The sequence below is a fragment of the Aegilops tauschii genome, chromosome 1 (assembly GCF_002575655.3).
Source record: "Aegilops tauschii subsp. strangulata cultivar AL8/78 chromosome 1, Aet v6.0, whole genome shotgun sequence".
NCBI lineage: Eukaryota > Viridiplantae > Streptophyta > Magnoliopsida > Poales > Poaceae > Aegilops > Aegilops tauschii.
In genome coordinates, this window is record NC_053035.3 from 61,693,127 (window position 1) to 61,709,745 (window position 16,619).

A 16,619-nucleotide genomic window follows, 5' to 3' on the forward strand; every position below is an offset into this window, starting at 1 on the left:
TGATTGTGGAACTATGCTTTTCAAAATATGCAAACTGTGTGCATATTTGTTAAAAACCGGCGGCTAGCCGGCCACGCGGACAAATATGGGTCGGCGCGTTGAGCGCACTGCCGACTCAAATCCTAAAACAGGCGGACACCTAGCGGGCGAACAACCCAAACGGAAAAAAAGACAAAATCGTCGTTCATTTGGGTCGGCCAGTTGAAGTTGCTGTTTGAGTCGAAAAATGCCAATGACGGCCAAGCATCAGGTAGGCCTTTATTCTGGTCGTTGGCGTTCTATGAGGATTCGAGCTTCCCCGGTATTCTAGCGCGTTGTCCCCTCATATCGCTGCACTGCAGCGCGTATCGAGGCAGAAAGGAGGCTGCTTTAGGTACGGAATCTAGCACTTGGACCAGCCCTGACAATGTTCCAACATACGCTAGGGGCTGGGATCCAGTGACTGGCCTCTGCCAGTCACGCCGTAACTGGTGGGCACCCAGCCGTTGGATGCAGGAGGGGCGGACTAGATCGAACACTCCAGCAGAAAGCACTGTAGGTAGTACTGTAGATGTGGTACTGTAGATGACCACTGTGGACGAGTTACCGTAGGATGAGTTACTGTAGATATTATACTGTTCACTCGGATCTGTCCGTCAATTTTAGATATTATACTGTAGACGTGGTATGTGGTGCCAGCAAGCTCTCTCTCTGTGCCAAGCTCATGACCCGCTCGTGGGAACAGTTGAAGGAATCCTGGCAGGTGCTACACTTTACCATTAATTTTGACGCACACATGAATGAACTGAACTCTATCCAGTAGCACCCAATTTAGTTACTTGGAATCCAACCATCATGCTTAGACAATGTAACATCCAACAATCAACATGTTTTGTGAATGTTAATGAACAAGTGGTGACATTTTATTCCTCAGCACCACACGGACAAAGTCCAGGATAGGTAATTTGTGCCAAGATCTCTTATGTTAAAGCACTATGGTCTCTTTAATCAACACCTGGTTTACATCAGACATGCCCAGTGCTCACTTACGAAACCACATGGCATCTCACTCACGCAAACATATTGCCACTGCCGCTCATCCTTGCTAATTCCTCCTCCCAAAGCTGCTCAAGAACACAAACAACAGATTGCATCTTCATTTACGGATGCGGTTAACCAGCCAGCTGGGTTAATCACTGAGTCATCTCTCTTGTCGACGTATGCTGTAGAGCACTCTTGCGATTGGGATTAAACTGCATCTCCTTTTGGAGTGCCTATTTGTAGTCTGCGAATAATCACATAAACATACATTTGCATGAGAAACAACCCCAGTGTTTCCAGATAATGAAGGAAACACATTAACATAAATTATACTGTATATCACCCGCAATTTTTTTTACTGTATATGACTAGGACATGCCATAACTACACAGCACAAGCAAAAACTAAAACACATTAACATAAATTCTGCAGTATATGACTAGGATATGCCATAACTACACAGCAGAAGCAGAAACTAAAACACATTTGTTATAGCATCATGCTAGCTATAACACAGCTATCAAAAGGTAATCAGCTAATTATCCAAATCCAAACCAATGAAGGCACACCTGCCGACAGTTATGCTAATTATAGCCAATTTAATTTACAAGGACTTGGCAATGGGGAAATTTATTTCTTCAGCAGCTTAGTTATCCACCGAAATGAACAGATTAATCATGGGAAATTGGCTAAACTTTTCTTTTTGTTTAATTGCACAGAAAGGCACGAACACACTTCATGAGGCGTTCTTTAGAAAAATGTCAACAGTTACATGAATCAAAATAGTACAACATTCTTTCCCACTCAGGTCCCTGCAATCAGTGGTACGAATTCAAACTTTATACCCTACTCAAATGAAATAATTATTAGCCTTTGATTAGCACATCGAGAACAGACCATCAAAACCATTATTAAGTTCCAGCAGGATGAAGCATCGACTATCAAAGTTAAATGGATTCCTCAAGACATCACAAACTCTCACTGGTTTACGAACAATTTTCTGTAACTGGAGTGAAATTCAAAAGGAGACACCTCAACAGAAATCAAAGACCAGCAAAAGTACTCATCGATGATCACAACTAACATTGATTTTCTCAAGAAAAATGGACATCACAGAAATAAGAAGAAGAAAAAATCATGCCCATGAAAAGCTAATCACATACTCTCTAAGTTCCTAAATATAAGAGCAAATCCAGCCGCACCCCCAACAAGCCCCCCAGACGACTTTTTCGGCGCCGGCGCCAAAAAAACGGCCCAGTCGCGCCCCCAGGACGACGAAAAGCGCCGGTTCGGCCCTTTTTTCCGCCCGGCGGCCGCAGGCCGAACCCGGCACGCTGGGGGGCGCTTGGGGGCTCCGGCGCAAGGGAAAAGCGCGGCTGGCCCACGCCGTCAGGGGAAAAGTCAAGATTTTCTTCCCCGACTCGCCTCCCACCCCCCGCGCTCTCGGCCGCCACTAGGTATATCCCGGCGCCGCCCCGCCGCCCTTCACCGGTAGATAGCCATTCCCCGCCGGAAAAATAGCAGAGGTTCGCCGCGGCGGCCCCTCCGACACCAGCTGGGTGTTTCCGGCCGCCGTTTCCGGCCGAGGAGGGGCAGTTTAGCGGCGGGTGCATGCCCACCACGCGCAAGGTGTTCAGCGATTTGCCTGCCTCGGCGATGGACTCGGATGACGAGGAAGTGCTCGCCGCGCTGCTGGAGGAGGAAGCCGAGGCCGACGTCCAGGAAGAAGAGCATCTCATGGTGCTCGCCACCCTCGCCCAGCTGCTGGCGAGCAATGAAAAGCCGTGGCGAGGTGGCTCGGCGCCGGGGCGGGTGAAAGCAAAGAACCGGCATCGTCTCGAAGGCTACTGCATGCTCTACTCCGACTACTTCGCCGATGCTCCACTTCACGGCGGCAGAACATTTCGGCGCCGTTATCAGATGAGCAGAAAGCTTTTCCTCAGGATTGTGAATTCCATCCGGGAGTTCGACAACTACTTCAAATGCAAGATGGATTGCACCGGCAAACTTGGATTCACCTCCATCCAGAAATGCACGACAACGATGAGGATGCTTGCATACGGAGCTCCCGATGACTCACAGGACGACTATGGGCGGATGGCCGAGTCCACCAGCATAGAGTGTTTCTACAAGTTCTGTCGGGCAGTTGTGGCAGTGTTTGGACCGCAATACTTGAGAACACCCAATGCGGAAGACACTGCTCGGATCCTAGCACAGAATGCAGCAAGAGGATTTCCTGGGATGCTTGGAAGCATCGACTGCATGCATTGGAAATGGAAGAATTGCCCATTTGCTTGGCAGGGGATGTACAAAGGCGCCAAAGGCGGTTGCAGTGTGGTACTTGAGGCGGTGGCCACACAGGACCTCTGGATTTGGCACTCCTTCTTTGGTATGCCAGGAACTCACAATGACATCAACGTGCTGCAGTGCTCTCCTGTCTTTGCCAAGCTTGTTGAAGGTCATTCTCCTCCGGTGAACTTCGAGATCAATGGGCAGCACTACAACAAGGGGTACTATCTAGCTGATGGCATCTATCCGAGATGGTCGACATTTGTGAAGACCATCAAAAACCCTGTGCCTGGAGGCAAGAACGCCTGGTTTGCGAAGATTCAGGAGGCTTGCAAGAAGGATGTCGAGCGGGCATTTGGTGTGCTCCAATCTCGATTTGCTGTTGTCCGGTACCCCGCTCAGACCTGGTCGAAAGATCAAATGTGGGAGATCATGACCTGCTGTGTCATCTTGCACAACATGATCATTGAGAGCGAGCAGGAAGAGCCAGTGTTTGACACTGAACCATACCACAGGCAGGCTCCTCTTGCCCAAGTTGATCACCAGCTACCGGCAACCTAGACTGCCTACCTCAGTATGCGTCAGGAGATCCGAGACCCACAGGTGCATCATCAACTGCAGCAAGATATGATAGAGCACCTATGGAGGCTTAAGGGCGACACCGGGCGCGACGTGTGATGAAATATGAGTTTTTATTTGTTGAACTATATAATTTGTATTGAACTATTTGTTGTTGAACTATTTTGTTGAAGTATTTGAATTTTTTGTGATGAAATATGTGATAAAAAAATATTTATGTTGATAATTGAACGCCGAGCCACGGCGAACCACGCCGAATATGGGCCTATTCTCGCCCATATGGGCCTTTTTCGCCGAAATAGGGCTTCAAAAGTGGGCCAAAATCGGCGACTGGGGGCGACGACTGGGCGCAAAACCGCCCCCAGCGCCGAACGAATCGCCGGCTCGCCCCCAGGGGGCGATTTTTATGCGTCCTGGGGAGGCCAACGGCTGGAGATGCTCTGAGTCTTTCTAGAGATTTCAAATTACATACAGATGTATATAAACATAGTTTTAAGGGTAGATTCACTCATCATGCCCATTTAAGGGTAGACGTAGTCTCTTATTGGAATTTATGAAAAGACTTAGATTTCGGAACGGAGGAGTACTAGTGTAACCAGAGCCAAAGACCTTACCAAATCATAAATATTACAGAAATAAGAAACGAAATTACATCACGCATGCTTAAAAAAACTAAGGATCGCAAGGTTAGAGCTCGAGCCACTAGATGACGTTCTCGCTGCTGACGAATCTGGCGCCCTACCCGCTGACACGCTCCGCCTGCATCTTCGTGCTGCCGCCGCCTCCCCCTCCAGATCTGGCCGCACTTCTGCCAGATATGTGTGCTTTGCCCTCCAGAATCGAGAGAGCACTACCCAGGGAAAAGCCTAGCAGTAGCGCGGGTTAAACGCGTAGCAGTGGCGCGCGCGCGGGGGGGGGGGGGGGGGGGGGGCTACTGGTACGACGCTATATCTAATGTCCAGTAGTAGCGCGAGCAGAGGCGCGCGCTACTGCTATCCTGCATAGCAGTAGCATGTTTTGGCCGCCCCGCGCTACTACGACACCTCCCTAGCAGTACCGTGTGTGCGCCACCCGGCGCTACTACTACACCTCCCTAGCAGTAGCGCCTCTTGGACTCCTCGTGCTACTGGTAAAATTCCTTTTTTTGCGTATTGACGCTGTATTTGTACATGTTTTATGTAGTAGTCTCATCATATGATTTTATGATCATGATGAGTTATTATTTCAGTGGATGAAAGAGATACGGATTAGATTCAAGTGGATGCAACATGGTGCGGATCCAAAGTACTACTAATCCAAACTTACTCACTTTAGTTTGGATTACACTACAAGGATTCCGGTCTATTGCAACAAAATTTATTGCTACAACTACGTTTTGTTGCAATAAAACGCAATGTTACCACATATTCTCCGGTTGTGGTAATAGGCCGCACATATTGCCATAACTTAGTTTCCTCGGGATAAATACTAACTTTGTTGCAATACATGCCTCATATTGCAACAAACTGTATCAGCGTTGCAATATGGTAGCGGTATTGCGACAAACAAATTCCGTTGCGCGGGGGCAGTCATTTTGTTGTAATAGAGACTAGGTATTTCAACAGACTAACTATTTGTGGCAATATTCAAAATTATATTGCAACATCGGCATGACGTTGCATTAGTTACAAATATTGTTGCAAAAAAGTGGCTAACTATTGCAACAAACTGCATCGGCGTTGCAATATGGTACCGATATTGCGACAAACAAATTCTCTTGCACGAGGCAGCCATTTTGTTGTAATAGAGACTAGATATTTCAACAGAATAACTATTTGTGGTAATATTCCGAAATATATTGCAACATCAGTGTAACGTTGCATTAGTTACAAGTAAAATAGTGGAAACATATATTATTCGAATTTATAGATATTAAGTTATGATTTTTGCAAGCTTTAACGAGTAATTAAAATATATTTTAATTGCAAAGCTTTCAATTAACCAAAATAATGGAAAAAGTTTATAAATGGATAGAACACACTTTCTTGATAGGAATATAAATTTAATTTGTTAAATTTGGATTTGAAATGGCCTTTTATTGTATCTGTTTTTTCGTATTTCTTTTATCTTTTTTTCAGGTCTTGTGTATTCTTCGGATCGTACGCAGTTTTCGTATATATGTATGTATGTATATATGTATGTATATATATATGTGGTATATTAAAAGAATGTTCAATATATATATATGATGAACATTTTTATAATATGAAAAATTTCATCGTATATTTAAATAAGATCATTGTATATAAGAAAAATGTTTAATGTTCAGTGTGTATTTACAAAAAACATCGCATACTAAAAAGTTCACTGTCAATTTAAAAAATGTTGTATTGAAAAAGGGTCTTATGTATATTATACAATTTTGCGTGTTATTCCGATTCTACGAAGAAGGGTCCTATGTTTATTCAATGTTCAATGTTACCAGTATATGAAGAAGGGTCCTATGTATATTATACAATACACATAAACATGCAGTGTATATATATATGTATATTTTTTTGTATATTTTTTCTAAACTGTACATATATAGTTTTTATGAGAATAAACTGTATATATACAGTATATATATATATATATAGTAATATATATTATACACGTAAATATACAATTTTGTGTGTTGTTCATAAACTAGTACTCCCTCCGTTTCTTTTTACTCCGCATATAAGATTTGGTCAAAGTCAAACTGCACAAAGTTTGACCAAATTTATATAAAAAAATGAACATTTACAATACTAAAACTATATAGTATGAACATACGTTTCATGGTGCATCTGATAATATTGATTTCATACTGTGAATGTTTAGATTTTTTAATATAAAGTTAGTCAAACTCTACAAAGCTTGACTTTGATCAAACCTTATATGTGGACTAGAAAAATGGAGGAAGTATATATGTGTATACACGTGAATCTAGACACAAACAATATATATTATATATAGACACACATAAATATACAGTACATATATATGTGATAACAAATATGGACACATAAATATACAGTTTATATATATACATATATTTAAATGGTATTATTTAAATATATGATGAACTTTTTCGTGTTATAAAAACGTCTGTCGTATATATATATATTGAACATTTTTAATATACGACATCTATATAGAACTTTTTCAATATACGATATGCACACTGTGTACGACCCGAAGAATACCCAAGATCCCAAAAAAAAGATAAAAGATATTCAGAAGAAAAGTATAAAAAAAGGGAACTGTCAAAAGTATACAAAGATATACTCGTGTTAATTGATACAAACGGCGCTATGGCGCAACAGCGGCCAGCGCTCACCGCGGAGGGCTTGTATCGGGTTCGAAACCTGGAGGCGCGCGTGTTTTGGTTTTTTCGCATGGTATAAAATATTTTGTGCCTGCCTATAAAACCAAGTTATGGGTTGGCGCCGCGGTAAGAGGGCTCACGCTGTAAGCACCAGGTTTTTTTTTGAGAGCACGTGAAAGGCGTGCCTTAGCTTTATAGAAGGGAAGAAACATATTTATAAGATATTACAAGCTGCAAGCATCACCAAAGGCGTGCCTACATTCTCCTCGACCACCTCCTAAGAGACTACTCGCAAAAATGTAGCACCCCACTCCCTCTCGCTAGCGCCCATAATTGGCGTTCCCTGAAAATGTCCCTAACCAACTCTAGTTCATTACACAAGTTGTTCCTACCACAAACCCTACCATTCCTCTGCTTCCATAAACTCCAACAAATCAAAATGACAAAGGTGTCGAAGTCCTTCCGCTGTGCCTTGGGCACCCTCTTCCTCGAAGCTACCCACCAGTCTTCGACCCTTTCATGTCCATTTGGCATCAGCTCCAAAGGGATCTCAACCTTGGTGAAGCATTGAAACCAGACCTGCCTTGCATAGACACAATGTGTGAGGATGTGATCCACCGTGTCCTCCTCCTGCTCACACAAAAAACATGGAGATATCATGTCCTGCAATCCGTGTCGTACTCGTCTATCCGAAGTCCAAATCCTGTATTGGACGGCCAGCCACATAAAGAGCTTGCAGGAGAGAGGAGCCCCGCTCTTCCAAATCGCCGCCGCAAGCTGGAATCTTACTCCTCATTCACACATCATCGTGTATGCCGAAGCAGCCGAATAGGTGCCCGCGGTGTTCCACCTCCAGATCATTCTATCCTCCTCTCCCATGCGCAGCTCAAAGTTCATAATTGCCTCGCACAGCCTGATGAACTGGGCGAGCCCCTCCGTGTCGAGCTCTCCACCTATGTCGTTCATCCAGGCCTGTAATACAATCCATCCTTGACCGACCGTCTGTTGATAACCTGAGTTTTAACCTTGGCCACCAACATGGGTGCCAGCTCCTTCACTGTCGATCCCCTCACCCATCTATCCTTCCAGAAGAGAGCCTTGGTGCCGTCTCCTACCTGCCAATGGACCAGACTCGAGAAGGCCGAGCTTACATCCTTGTCCACGAGAGAATTGAGGCCTTGCCACGGTCTGTTGTCATCAGATCTCTTCAGCCACTCCCACCTCATCCTAAGGGCAATACCGTGACGATGAAGATCAATCACTCCCAATCCTCCCATCTGTTTCGGCCTGCACACCCTTTGCCACGCAACCGCGCACTTTCCTCCGTGGATGTGATCGGAGCTAGCCCAAAAAAATGCTCGGCATCCTTTGTCCACCTTTTCCAAAGCCCACTTTGGTGCCTCAGTCACGATCAAGTGGTGTGTGGGTCTTGCGCGCATGACCTGGTTCACAAGTATCAGCCTACCAGGGCGTGTCACCAAACCTCTCTGCCATCCCGGTAAAATCTTCAATGCCGCGTGAACAATAGGCTGCCAGTCGGACCTGGACAGTTGTTTGATACTAAGCTGCAAACCCAAGTATTTGCACGGAAACTTGGCGATCTGCCATGGCACCATGCTCCAGACCAGGGCCTCGTCCTCTTCATTGCTCCTGATGAGTATGGCAGACGACTTGGTGAAGTTTACTTTGGGACCGGATGCTTCTCCAAAAATCCTCAATGCCTCAACAACAAAGGACAGGTCTGCTAAGGTCGGCTTGATGAATAAGACCACATCATCTGCATAAAGTGACAGTCGCTGCAGAGGTCCACACCCATTTAACTTCCCCAGGATCTGCGAGTCATGTGCCTTGACGATGATCGCCGTAAGAACATCCATGGCAATAACGAACAGCAGAGGTGAGAGCGATTCGCCCTGCCTTAGTCCGCAAGCATGCCTGAATTTCCCCCCAGCACATCCATTTACCACAATCCGGGAGCTGGCAGTAGACAGAAGGGTTACGATAGAGCACATCCACCTGTCCGAGAACCCCTTGGCCCGCAGCACTTCGAAGAGGAACGGCCAGGAAAGCGAATCAAACGCCTTCGATATGTCAAGCTTCAACATAAGCCCTTTTGCCTTCCTCTTATGCAACCGTCTTGCCATTTGTCTGACCAGAAGGAAATTATCATGGATACTGCGGCCCTTTATGAATGCAGATTGGTTGACATTGACTAGCTCAGGCATATGTCTGCACAGCCAGTTTGCAAGGAGTTTGGATGCAAGCTTTGGGATGCTGTGAACCAAGTAGATGGGCGGAAGTCTTTGACTGTGCAGGCATCTGGCGCTTTCGGAATGAGCGAGATTAGGGCTTGATTTAATCTTCCGAAGCCGCAGTCGTTGTCCAGGAATAATTTGTGCAAAGCAGCCATGACATCTCCCTTGACCACGCTCCAAGCCTTTTGGAAGAAGATCCCGATGAATCCATCCGGCCCCGGTGCCCTATCCGAAGGCATTTCCTTGATAACCTTCCAAACCTCCTCCTCCTGGAAGATCAAATCCTGCTCGGAGAGATCCAGGGCAGCAATGTTCAGGTACTCCAAATCCACTGTGTGCTCGCGCGCCGAATCCCTCCCCATGATAGCCGAGAACGCGTCGAAGAAAGCCTCCTCCTTCCCTTTCTGGTCGTTATCGTTACTCCGTCTTTCTGAATTGCAGGGATGATTTTTTTTGCTTTCCTCCCGTTCGCGATCAGGTGAAATAGTTTAGTGCTCGTGTCCCTTCTTGAAGCCATTTGATGCGCGATCTTTGCCTTGCTATGGTTCTCTCCAAGGATGCAAGCCCTAGCACCAAATGCTTCAGAGTAGCCCGCAGCCATCTCTCCCCCTCCGTAAGAAGCCGAATCTCCTATGCGCAGTAGTCGCAGAATGACCAAGTTTGCGCAAGCAATTTGCAGTTTGATATTGCCCACCTTTCATTGGCCCCAGGCAGTGAGGTACTTCGCCGTGTTACGCAGCAGTATGTCCAATCTATGGAAGGGATCCGTGATCGCCTCGTCACATACCCAAGCTTCCTTCACCGCGTCCAAGAATTCGTCAAGTTTGACCCAGAAAAGCTCGAATCTGAAGCGCTTTCGTGGCTGTATATGTTCCTCCAGCGATAGATATAGAGGGTAGTGATCTGAGGTCGAGGTAGACAAGGCTTGTAGCAAGCAATCTGGGTGATCTAACTCCCAATCCACCGAAACAAAAGCTCTATCGATTTTTGTGAGCGTGGGCACCTCACGCTCATTGCTCCAAGTAAATTTCCGCCCATGCAAGGAAAGCTCCTTGATACCATTGTCGTCGACAAACCGCTTGAATTTGCCCATCATCCTGCGATCCAGCCGGTTGTTGCTCTTGTCCGCTGCATTAAGGATCATGTTGAAATCTCCAATCACCAGCCATGGTCCCGGGCAGATGATTCTTCTGTCCGAAAGCTCCTCAAGGAAGATGATCTTCTGCTCATCCTCCTGTGGCGCATATACCACCGACAACCAACACCCAGGCCCCTCCATAGGCGATACATAGCCCGTGATGAAGTTAGTATCGAGCACCGTGTTCGAGATCATCACTCTGGATGAATCCCACCCAATAATGACTCCACCTCTCGTGTCCGACGCAGGAAGATAGGAAAAGCCATCATATGATGGACCTAAGCATTACATAATACTAAATTGGTCAACTCTTTCGAGTTTAGACTCCAGGATACATACAATCACGACACGCACCGTGTCAACGAACTCCCTAAGCGCCTTTTTCTTAGCAGGGCTGTTGAGTCCCCTAACATTCCAACAAACTACCTCCATTGTGGCATGCGACATAGGGACAGTGGGGTCTCCCTATGCCACAGCTCGCGCTGTCTAGACTGACAGCAGCGCCGTACTCTCCATCTCACAAGCCAAGTTGCTTGGCATTATCTTCCCGAATATAGCCGCAATCGCCCTCAACTGCTTCTCTTGGACCGGCGAGTCAAAGACAGCCCTTAGCTGACCTAGCGCGTCTGCAGAGACCGCCAGATCATCGCTAGTAATGCCCAGCGCTTTAAGAAGCACCGACTCGGCCGCTGTCATGTTGCTCTTCCTCACGCCTGTTGCGCAAACCGATCGGGTGTTTTGCCTAGGTGTGAACGGGTCCTGACCAGCACGCACCCCTTTCACACATTCTATCTCCTTCAGGAGGGGAGGAGCTAGTTTCTTAAGCAGCCCACCGCAAAAGGATTTGATGTTGCCAAGTGCTGCCCTTTTCTAGGCAGATAGGCTATCCTCCGTGGCATGCGCGTCCCGTGCCTCCTCATGCACGACTAGCTCTCCACCATGCAAAAAAAGTTATCTGCATGGCCATGATACGTTGTCCCATCACATGCATCCCTGGCTGCCAGAGAGGGCAAATTTGACAAATTTGACCTATAATCGAAATCAAATCACAGAATGAACTGTCTGTGAAACTATTTCACGCGGCTGACCCTTGGCGCCTAACTCTCAGGCGCTGCACTAGTGCAACGCCCAGGAGCTAGGCGCTGCACTAGTGCAACGCCCAGGAGCTAGGCGCTGCACTGTGTAGTGTGGCGCCTAGCTCTCAGGCGCTGCACGCTGACTTGGGCACATATGGGTGCGACGCTGGCCGTGTAGCGCCTATCTGGAAGGCGTTGCACAGTAGGGTGTGACGCCGGCGTGGCGGGCGCTACACAAAAGGTTCAGGGGAGTGAAATAGTTTCGCAACCAGTTCATTCTGTGATTTGATTTCGATTATAGGTCAAAAATGTCAAATTTGCCGCCAGAGAGACCTAGTCCCCCTGCGCGAGCTCCGATGTGGATCTTGGCCCGAGAGGAGATAGGTGCAGCCCCCGAGCAGCGTCACCAATCAATTCCGAAACTGGGGTCCAGCCTTCCAAAAGCAGTGCCGGGGCATCTTCGGATGCTCGGATCTCCTGCGCCGGCTCCTGCCTGCCCCGGGACGAATCTCCTGCAGCATCTGGTCCGACAAGCCTCACCGGATCCGTTGCGGCAAAAGACACCGCCTGGACCAGAAGTTGTGGCTCCACCACAGTCTGCTTTGGATTGGCCCCCACTTCCCCATCCGCAACGCTTTGTAGTGTCTGGTCGGGCAGCAGAGGCCCTACCACGACCGGTCTGGGATCAGCCCCGCATCCTTGTCCACATCTGCAGTTCTCTCGTTGGCCAGCACCAACCGCACCACCACATCCTCGGTCCTAGAATCCATCTGCCTTACCACTTCGGGTCCCGAGCCCGTCGTCACCTGCGCCTGCTCCACTGGCTCAATCCTCGCAGGGCTGATCTGAGCCGCCAATGCCAACTCTCCAGCTGTCTCCACCGCTGTGGGCAGCACTTCCCCCATCCGGATTGGGTCGTTTGACAGACCCTGACCCACTGCGGTCCTGTGGCTCTGCGACGATGCAGCTGGCTTGACCATCAAGGCAGGGTCGGTCCTGAGATTTTGGGGGCCCGGGGCGAAACTAAAACCCGGGGCCCTTACTATAGACATCATAATAATAACAATGAAATATGTATATAATAAATATTATCAATAGCAATTAAATGAATTCAAAATTAGTATTCGAATCAAATAATTTATACACATTACCTTAAAACTTTCTTCTACGTTCCTCGATGCAATGTCACTTATGATAGGGTCGATGTCAATCTCATCCAATAATTTTTTCTCGATGCAAAATGCAGGAAAGCCATTTAACCTCTCCTGAGTCATTGTTGACCTCAAATAATTCTTCAATAATTTTAACTTCGAAAAGCTTCTTTCGGCCGATGTGACCGTGACGGGCACAGTAAATAAGATGCGATAAGCAATGGAGATATTAGAATAGCAATCAACTTCTCTGACATGCTCGAAAATCTCCATATATCGCAGACACTACAACAGAAGATCTTACAAGAGAAGCAAAAAACTTTATCGAGATCTTTTGAATAAACTAGCCACTTCCTATCATGTTCCTCTCCATTGCTTAATTTCCTATGATAATGAGCATATGAAAAATGTCTTCCTGCTCCATCTACATGGTATTCCATTTTTTTCCTCTCTCACAGCCCTTTCTCAACTAAAATGTCTCTTGATTTAGTATAAAAATTATCCCGATTGCTTGGATCATAAATATTAGGAGTATGAACATGTTGTTCATCAAGACTAGCAGACTATGTGTGTGCACCTGATGAATTACTTACATTCTGATCGAAGCCACTTACATTGTTACCTCCGATGTTGGTGTCGACATTTTCTTCTCCCTGGTAATATTCTGAATTCCCAATAGGTTACTGCTCTTCCTCTATGGCAATCATCGCCAACTCATCATCTTGCTTTATCAAAAGCAGTGGAAGCACCAATTTTACTCCTGAGAAATTTGTGCATATCTCCGTGTTGTGATTGTACCAATTTATCCACGGCCTTTTTTATTTTGCTTTTATCGCTACCTGATGCATATGTCTTATTTCCTTTATGACATGATAACACACAATGCTGGAAGAAAAATGTTGCTTCAATTGGTGAACTGTACTGACTTATGCATCAAGGAACAGCAATATGATATACTACCTGATGGTCGATTCGCTGACAGTGACGAGCTTTAGTGCGTGTGCCAAGTGCCAACATAGAATTGCATATGGGAGTCCGTGGAATTGAAATCAGCCGCAAACTAGATTAGACGTGTTCCTAACTGCCTATACAGAATTACAGATGGGGGCCCTAGAAATTGAAATCAGCAGCTAATTAGGAAGGAAATTACCAGGACGCAGGAGAGAGAGGAGCCGGCAATACGCCAATACCAGTACGAACGTCGGGCGGCGGCGGCGGCTTAGGGCTCGAATAGCTGTGCCTGCATGATTGCCTTGATGGAATTGGAAAGGCTCGCGTAGATCGCTCTTTTTTTCAAGTGAAGGACGCGCCGGGGCTGAATCGATCGCTGGGGTGGGCGATCGGCCTGCTGCTTGCTGCGCTCGTACGTGAAAGACTAAAGCCCAGCGCCCAACCCTTTCATTTTTTTTCCTGACGTAGGCCCATAACCTACCTAGACTTAGTTGGGGGCCCCTGGATTTTGGGGGCGCCCCCCCTGCCCCCCCTCAGGGCCGGCCCTGCATCAACGAGACCGGTCCGATAGGTGGAAGCCTCCAAGAAGAGGGCCCCACCCTTCCTTCCAGCGCTGCTCGGTAAGATCTGCCCTGCGTACCACCACCACTGGCACCGTTGAACCGCCGGCTGGCACCACAGTCATCTCGAATGCCGCGCGCCCATGGCTGGACCACCCAATCACCTCCCTGGAACAAACCGTTTGAGCTGTCCAGCAACCCACTCTGCCCGCTTCCGTCGTCAGATCCCGATGCACGTCTCCACATCTGGCGGCGAAAAAACCCTCAGCCTGCCGATGTGAATGAACACCGGATACTCCAGGAGCTGCCGGAACGACGCTCGCCTTGCTGCCGGGTCAGGGGCCACCTCTGGCGGCTCCGGCACCCACAGCCTCCGAAACACCGACACTTCCTCAGGATCCACACACCAAGCTCTCAACTTGAACAACGACATGTCTTCCCTGCTGGCCATCTCCGGTGCCAAGCTCTCGATCAAACATGCACTCCCAAGCAGCTCTGCCGCCATCTCTTGAGCCCACGCATGGGACGGGACACCCTCGATCATGACATCAACCTGAACCCGCATCAGCCTCGATGCCGCCTACGCCTGCCTGAGCCATGGCTTGATGAAGAACTTGACTCCGAGATGCTCAATCGCCGGGACAGTCAGTGCCCTATTCCTGAACTCATGCGCCGCGAACACGACCAGGAAATCTTCCGGGTGGTACTTGTGGACAGAAAACCGGAACCTTAGAATCCCCAGCTGCGCGGAGATCGCGACCGCCGCGTCGTCGCAGGACACGGCCGGCCTAGCCCCGCCAACGTACATCACCACCGCCAGCTGTAACCGGCGCTCGAGGTCGTCCAGCCCCTCCGAGCGCGGCAGCACGCAGATCTCAGACGACACCACCGGCAAGGCCACTCCCGACAGCACAGGGTGGAGGCTGGGCGCAACTGGCGAGAGCGGCGCCACCGGCGCACTCTGCCTAGGCTCTGACAACCTCCGCCGAATGGTCGGTGCCTGTCCGGGTGCCTCCGATCTGCGAGCGACCTTGGCGATCACCGCGCGGCGTAGCTCCTCCGCAGAGATGGGGCTGCGTGGCTCCAGGCACTGGGAGGAGACATGCCCAGCGTGGCCGCAGCGGATGCATAACGCCTCGTTGGTAAAGTCTTGACGCCGGTGACCGTCCTCGAAGCACCTGAAGCAAAGGCCGTACAGGTCCGGCGGGATCTGACGCCGCTCCGAGGAGGATGGCGACGCATCGCGGCCGGCCCCGACACCAGCCCCGTACTGCCTCCTAAGCGCGCGACGACGCCGCCACATGGCCTTGCAGGAGGGGCCCGGCCGGCGCCAGCCCTCCGCTTGCGCCGACGCGGGGCCAACAGCCTGACCACCAGCGGCCGAAGAGGAGCGCGCCGAGCCAGGCGACCCGGAAAGCCCCAACGCCGAGACGATAGGCCGCTCCCGCTGGAACGCCGACGAGACCGAGGGGGGCTACGAGATCCAGAGGCCATAGGGAGCAAAAGGGAGAGAGATCCGCTGGGAGGGAGCCGCCGGGATCGGAGAGGTCGCCGGCGGGAGGAGGGTGGGGTGGACGCCAATGCCGGACTGGCAGCCAGCATGGGGAGGGGGGAACGGAGCGGCCACTAGGCTACAAGCTTGTGCACTTGTAAGCACCAGGGTTCGAATCATGTCGGGCGCACTCTTGTGCGTATTTTTCGTTAAAATTATTCTGGTAAGACCCTCCTATTTTTTGTAAACAAGGGATATACTCCCTCCTTCTCAAAATTCTTGTCTAAGATTTGTCTAAATACGAATATTTCAAGTCATATTTTAGTATTAGATAAATCCGTATTTAGACAAATTTAAGACAATAATTTTGGGACGAAGGGAGTATGTGTTATTAAATAAAAACCGAGGGGTTTTCCGCAAAAGAACATGCCACGTCAGCCCTAACAGGTGGACCCCAACGGTCAGATACATCGCCAATACACTGTTATACGCGGTTTAGACTATTTTATAACAGACAGCCCCAAACATGCTTTTGACATGTAAAAATTACGACAGGATGGATCCCTAGACACCTCCCAGCGCCCTGCCGTCCGCTCCTCCCCTCCCCTGTCGCTGCTAGAGGGCGTGACCGGGTGAATCCTGGCCAGCGGCGGCGGCGGCATGGCTCTTTCGCCCCCCTCGGTGGCAGGGTTCGAATCATGTGGGCGCACTCTCGTGTGTATTTTTCATTACATTTTTTCTGGTAAGACCCTCCTAATTCTTGTAAACAAGGGATAT

General features: G+C 48.5%; 2 protein-coding genes across 2 annotated transcripts; both read right to left on the reverse strand.

Annotated features, from left to right (window-relative positions):
• Positions 1-703: 703 nt before the first annotated feature.
• LOC120973008 (uncharacterized) lies at positions 704-15,957 on the reverse strand. Its single transcript, XM_073508094.1, has 2 exons — positions 12,840-15,957; positions 704-1,264 (listed from the first exon to the last, which is right to left on the reverse strand). The coding sequence occupies exon 1, from the start codon at positions 15,651-15,653 to the stop codon at positions 14,931-14,933; it is 723 nt and encodes a 240-aa protein (XP_073364195.1). The 5' UTR covers positions 15,654-15,957; the 3' UTR covers positions 704-1,264; positions 12,840-14,930.
• LOC141027556 (uncharacterized) lies at positions 10,172-10,753 on the reverse strand. Its single transcript, XM_073504623.1, has one exon. The coding sequence runs from the start codon at positions 10,751-10,753 to the stop codon at positions 10,172-10,174; it is 582 nt and encodes a 193-aa protein (XP_073360724.1).
• Positions 15,958-16,619: the final 662 nt, after the last annotated feature.

Excerpts from the sequence above, each read along its gene's own strand:
- LOC141027556 (XM_073504623.1), bottom strand. The coding sequence starts at position 10,753 with ATGGAGGGGCCTGGGTGTTGGTTGTCGGTGGTATATGCGCCACAGGAG.
- LOC120973008 (XM_073508094.1), bottom strand. The coding sequence starts at position 15,653 with ATGTGGCGGCGTCGTCGCGCGCTTAGGAGGCAGTACGGGGCTGGTGTC.